The 6,548-nt window shown below is 34.4% G+C and overlaps 2 protein-coding genes across 2 annotated transcripts; both read right to left on the bottom strand.

Annotated features, from left to right (window-relative positions):
- Window positions 1–92: 92 nt before the first annotated feature.
- Window positions 93–2,750, bottom strand: LOC116023977. The gene is made up of 4 exons (XM_031264867.1): window positions 2,724–2,750; window positions 1,265–1,345; window positions 1,063–1,137; window positions 93–644 (listed from the first exon to the last, which is right to left on the bottom strand). Exons 3-4 carry the CDS (start codon window positions 1,078–1,080, stop codon window positions 345–347), a joined length of 318 nt encoding a protein of 105 aa, XP_031120727.1. The 5' UTR covers window positions 1,081–1,137; window positions 1,265–1,345; window positions 2,724–2,750; the 3' UTR covers window positions 93–344.
- Window positions 2,584–3,525, bottom strand: LOC116023976 (PRA1 family protein E-like). Its single transcript, XM_031264866.1, has one exon. It carries the CDS (start codon window positions 3,396–3,398, stop codon window positions 2,802–2,804), a length of 597 nt encoding a protein of 198 aa, XP_031120726.1. The 5' UTR covers window positions 3,399–3,525; the 3' UTR covers window positions 2,584–2,801.
- Window positions 3,526–6,548: the final 3,023 nt, after the last annotated feature.

The following is a 6,548-nucleotide window of genomic DNA, read 5'->3' as shown; positions in this document are numbered from 1 at the left end:
GGGGGGGGGGGGGGGGGGGGGTGGGAAATAGTTTGATACTTTCAGCAAGCTGTACCACATACGGTGAGATTTAGACAAAATTCAGAAAGCAATATCCCAACTACACTTTCTTTGCATTTATTTTTATTTTTTTCAAATATCCATATTTCAGGACACTGATAAAATATACTTCGTACTACCAACTGCTTTAATAAAATGTAATATCGTACTAGAGGAGTGAATAACGTGGTTGCAGAATAGAATAGAATACAAGGGACATTTCACTACATACCAATTATCATGAAATAATGAGCAAGTCTTGGTATCTAATATGATAAACCTGATTGCATCAATGCTACCCAGAATTACCGGCAGCTGGAGCAATGACCACAACTGAGAGCAGATGCCAATCGATGTTGATGACAATTACCGGAAGCTGGAGCTTTGAATTGCACCGAATCATCCCGGGCTTTTAGATGTGCAAACACAAAATCTAACGGTGTAAACCCAATGGCTCCGCATGTAGAAACAAATCCCCAAAGAAAGGCATTGCTGCAGCTATGAGAGTTATTAGCCCCATGTAGAGATAGATGAAAGTGAGCCGGAATAGACCGGGATGATGGCATCATCTCCTCAAAACATGCAAATGTTTGCCTGCAATACATCTAAGATATAATGATTCAGAAGATCAGATATTTAAGTATGTGCAGATGATCCTCTTGAGATGTTCTTGACAAAGGATTAAATGTGCAAAGAAACCACATATTCTAGATCTAGCATAACAGGCCACTGCAACTTTCATAAGTTTCAGACAATCACTAACAATTCTTCCAATTTAAGTCTCACAAGGGTAAAAATGTTTGTAATATTTGAATCACTGCAAAGATGTTGCCCATTACGGTTGTCCACTTTGGAGAAGTAAGAGAAGCTAAAATATAAACCTGAACTTCTAAACCAAATGCCCAATACCCAAAGAAAGCTAATTGCCGGTAAGACAAAGGGGCGATGTTACCCTCCAATTAAAGTTTTCTATACTGATATTGGAAAGAAATTGACAAGGACACGTGTGGTTACACATCTTACCTGTATTGCTCGAAGCATTGCATTGAAAATGCTCTCCCAAGAGCATTGAATGCTGTAGAAAGAAAATGAGCTTCCCTGAACACAATGATTGATTAACCTTCTATCAACCTTCTTTTCTAGAAAGATTGAATTTTAAAAGAAAGAACTCTACCCAGGCTGTTTTCTAAGGACTCAAAATGATGTTAAGGGTGCTGTAACTTACCGCATTTACCCATCTCAGTGAATGAATGTCTGGGAGCTGAGATAAAACAAGTTCAAATGCTCCACAAATAATGATGAAATGCTGTGAAGTTCGGTTCCCATTAGGGTGATAGTACTAGTATATTGCCAGCAAAGAGCATGAAAGTGCCATACCACATCTACTAAGGGCAAATTATTGAGATAACATGAAGTTAAATCACTTAAGGTTAGGGAACAGAAGAAAAGAATGATATCACAGAGAAAGACAAAGAGTCAGCAGAGATATGAAAGGCAATGTTATCGCCAAGGGAAGCCACTTGCTGAAAAAATTGCAACAAACCAGCAACCCCATGATCCTTCAAGTTCAAAAAGATGATTATAGGCAAGATGCACCAAACATCAGCAACTTTCATTTATATACAAATCCACAGAACAGTTAGACACTAACAATCCCCATGAAGCACTCACTCATTTAAATTTTTAAGTATTTTGCACTTATGTTTGCATGTTAATGTGGAAGACAAAGATGAGCAGAATTAACTCAATTAAGTATTTCAGATAAGACTGTAATTATATCACAGTATACCACTGTCACCTGGACTAGCTATAGAACTGCAGGATCAACAAAATCAAGCAATGTTAGGATAAGCCTATTGTTGATTAAAAAGAAAGCTTATAATTGAATCCACACAAGTCTATGAATACACCAGTAGTCATAGATTCATAGTCGACGTGGAGTACAGTTCCAGAGAATAAAGCACCATTTCCATATAATGATGGCATCATTTATGACAACTGAACAATGTCAACAACACAATATTGAGAAAATACCAACCATAAATACTTTGAGCAAGGTGCCGACACAACTACTAGACTGGAATACCAAGTGATCAGTGTCCCACTTACTAAACTAGCTACTCCTGAATTAATTCCATTGAAATAGCATCATAACCATTCACCAGAAATAATAAGCGACACTAGAGATTAGACCAAACAATGATTCAGAGTGAGATTAGCATACTTCAAAAGTTCCACTAGGGTTTATGGACTTAATACCCACCAGGCATCAACTATGCAGACACTGTTATTTTTTGTGCATCAAAATTCCAGCAAGGGTAACTACCAATTCGAGCAAGAACATACCATTGGGCATAAAATATGACTTACTTGACCCCATGACCCAGCATGTTAAATTGCAAGGAAGAATCTGGCATCTTGAATTGCTCTTTGGAATGTGTTTCTACAATGGTTTGTAGTGTATTTCTATACCAATTGTACTCTAACTTCAATGATTTAGAGATGCATTTGATATTGTTACTATCATGTTGATATGCAATGTTATTGGAGTAAAAAACAGAGGAGTTTCTATATTGGATAAATTTTGAACACTGAGATGAATCATTATTGAGTTGATCTGCAATCAAATCACTTGAAATGTAAGTTTGTGCATTCAAAATACTGTATCTACAATAAGTGCTTACAATTACAACTTCACTCCTAGCATTTGAGCCTTCTGGACTTGAAATGCTCAGAAAATCACTTGACTGGACTTGAAGATTTCAAACCCTAGTGCGAGCGGGTTGCGTGGAACTCGTCGCACCGGCGAAAGAGAGCAATCCGCCCTGCGCAGCTTCATCTTCGTTGAGGAAAAGATCATCGTTGACTCTAAACGCCGCGTGTAAAGCGACGATCGCCGCTCCAATCAGAACCGACACCAGAACGTTCAGCCACACGCGAGTGAGCACCAAGCACACCACCGTGAGCACGCTGAGAACAACAATTACAACCCTATCGTCGACCGTGCGACTGAATATCACCAGCGGTCCGTCGCGGAAGAAGTAGAGCAAGAACCAGGCGACGAACAGGACTAAGAACACAATCATGGAGAGCGGATGCCATAGGAGGCTGAGGAAGAGTATGAGGAGCATCGTTAGGGCGTAGTTCATGCGGAAATAGTTGAGATTTCGGCGGAGGCGATCGGTGACGTCGGCAATGGTGCGCGGAATGGAGTACAAGGATGGGCGGGCGAAGAGCTCGCGCCATGGCCGCAGCGGAGCGAAGGAGGATGACGTCGTGGGTGGGGCCCGGCCGGAGATGTCGGCAGCGGCTGAACTGGACAGGAAAGAATCGTACTGATACCCACCCCCACCCCGCATTGCAGAAGAAGTTGAGAGTTGAGAGAAACGACGACTCCAAAACCCTATGCTTAGAAAAAGAAAGCCAGCCCCTTCATTTCTTGATTCTTCCAAGTATAGAAATAGTCAATAACACTCCAAATATTATTTAATCAAAATCAAATCTCTTAGTTATACTTGTGACCTCATTCAGTCCTTGAAATCGTTTGTTTAGTGATCATTTTAATCATTCAGTCCTTAAAATTGTTTGTTTAGTGATTATTTTTGTCTTTGATCTTAGATATCTATTAAATTTAATACTGATTAAAGGATAAATATGAATATTCAGTAACTTCCTTCCAAATGACAAATCAGATCAGTTTTGAAGTTGTTTTTTTTTTTTTAATATTACTGACTCTGTTACAATGCAATTACTTTCTCAACCTATTAAAGCACAAGAATTAGTATTGCTTCCACTGAGACTCGAACCACCACCTCCCTTATTAAAGCACAAGAGCGAACCCACCACCTCCCGTATAAAGAGAAGGGTTTGATGCCACTGGATCACAAGGTCGTTGGCAATCAGTTTTGAAGTTGTTATAATCTGTTGCATGTAATATATGTTGTTGATTAAAAATATAAACACAATATAAAATAAGCATAAGCATAAAATACAATATGAATTTGTTATATTGAGGTGTTTGACGATTAAGGCAAATTATGCTATTGACCCGAGTTCACTTTGCAATATGGATCCAGGTTCAAAACGCGCATCTGGATTACAGTTGAATATAGAGTTCTATAATTATAAATATAGAGTTCTTTAATTGTGAATATTGAGTTCTGTAGTTTTGTACATTAAAATCTAAAATTGTGAATATTCAGTTCTAAATTTGTGAATATAAAGTTCTAAAATTGTGAATATAGAGTTCAAAAATTATGAATATAGAGTACAAAAATTATGAATATAGAGGAACGAATTCTGAAGACAAACAACAAGTTAGCGACGAGGAATGAAACAAATTTATTTTAATTCAAACAACGTCATTTTGCTTCAAAACAACGCCGTTTTGGACCTGGGTCCACCTTGTGAGGTGGACATAGGTCTATGACATAAAAATCAGATAATTAACAGTTTATAATTGATAATTGATTATGTTAGTGGATAACAGATAGTTAATTGTGTTAATTGATTTAACCATATAGTAGTATTAATTTATCATGATTAGTATTACATTTGCCACATAAATAACTCTTCAACGTCTAAATATTATATTTTGATTTAAGAACATTATATTTTTCTTAAAAAGTATTACAATTATCACATAAATATTACATTTTTCTCATAAGTAACAATCAATTTATTGCTAATTAGTATTACACTATCCATCATATAGACCCGACTCGTCACATAAGTCGTCTCACAAGAGAGTTACCCCCTAAGTATATCAAATTTTTATTTGAAAATAAACTAATTTCTTTGTTTCATTTTATCTAGGAATAAGGGTCAAATAGACCACAGAATTACACACAAAACTACAATTAGGCCATCGAACTCGAAAAGATTACAATTGAGTCCCTAAACTACACAAACTCATGCAATTAAGTCTAAATTGACCTGTTTACCTATTATTGTGCTAATGTGACGGTTAACAATTTTTAAAATAATTTTTTAAATATAATTTTAATTAAAATAAATAATAATAATAATAATAATAATAATAATAATAATAATAATAACAGAATTGCCGGAGACGATCTGTCAGTTCTTCTGTTTTTTTTTTATTATTTAATTAAAATTATTTTAAAAATGGGTAACATTCACGTCATCACAATTGTAGGTAAACAAGTCAATTTAGACTTAATTGCATGTGTTTGTGTAGTTCAGGGACCAAATTGCATTCTTTTTGAGTTCGATAACCTAATTGTAGTTTTGTGTGTATTTCAGTGACTTATTTGACCCTTATTCCTTTTATCTATCTTACTTACTACTCATTCGTCAAACTAACTCTTTCTTCTTTATTTATTTATTTTTACTTATTTTTAAATTTGATTTTTTGTATTTAATAGTTCTTTTAGTGTAGTTTCTAAATATATAAATTTTGTATACTAATACTAAATTTAATATTATAAAAAATTGGATAAAAAGTAACTTCAATCAACCCTCGTTAACTGAACCATATACAAAAATGAAACAGATGGAGTAATATATTTAAATTTTACCTTGTGCTCAGTCTATAGCTCTCATTGAGGGAAGGTAGGACCAAAACTCAGTGGTAGGATATTGACTCTTTGTGTAGCAGCAGATAAAGAAAGTATTGGACGTATATATCTTGTAATAAAGTCAATAAATATTCATTTAATTCATAATAAAATATTTATTCTTAATAAACTAATTATAAATCTAGCCAAGCATCAACAATAGTTTGAGATGAAAATTAAGACATAATTTAAGTTGGGGAAAATAGTTTGTTATCAAATAGGTGTACCAGAATTGCTGAAATTTGGTACGCCACATCCTAACTCCACATTATTTACATTTATTTTTTCAAGTCCCCATTTCAGGAAATAGATAAAATATACTCCGTATAACCAACTGCTTTAATAAAATATTAAAATGCAGTAGAGTGGATAACGTGGCAGCAGGGAAGAATACAACACAAGAGCAAAGCCAAATACAGGGTGTACTATTGTCTTGAGTGAACTTCTATAAATCATGGTAATAAAGTTATTATTATCCCATAAAAATATCTCATTTTTAAAAATAAATTAAGTCTTTTTTAGTACTATTGACTTTGTTACAGTGTAATATCTGTTATGCTCTCACTAGGCTTGAACCCACTGTACAACGTGTCACTAAACTATAAGGTCTTTAACAAAATAAATTAGTTCTTACTTTCATATTATTAAATTTATAATTTTCTAAATATTTTCGTTATATCCATATAACTTAACACACTTTTAAAATAATCTCATATTACACTTAAATAATTTAAGAAGTACTACCACTTTTCAGCCTTTTTGCAAACACCGGGCAAGCAAAAAAAAAAAAAACTTTTTTATTTTTCACATCAGCTTGTAAACCCCATCCTTCAAGGATTGGGTTAGCTCAAGTTAATATATATAGTCAAATAAACCTGTAGTAAAATGAAATTAATATTTTTTAATATTACTATAAATGAACATATTATT

Source organism: Ipomoea triloba, chromosome 7 (genome assembly GCF_003576645.1).
Source record: "Ipomoea triloba cultivar NCNSP0323 chromosome 7, ASM357664v1".
In the NCBI taxonomy this organism is placed as follows: Eukaryota; Viridiplantae; Streptophyta; class Magnoliopsida; order Solanales; family Convolvulaceae; genus Ipomoea; species Ipomoea triloba.
The sequence above is the reverse complement of the archived record's forward strand: the minus strand, read 5'-3'. Positions and strand labels throughout refer to the sequence as shown.

Excerpts from the sequence above, each read along its gene's own strand:
- LOC116023976 (XM_031264866.1), bottom strand. The coding sequence starts at position 3,398 with ATGCGGGGTGGGGGTGGGTATCAGTACGATTCTTTCCTGTCCAGTTCA.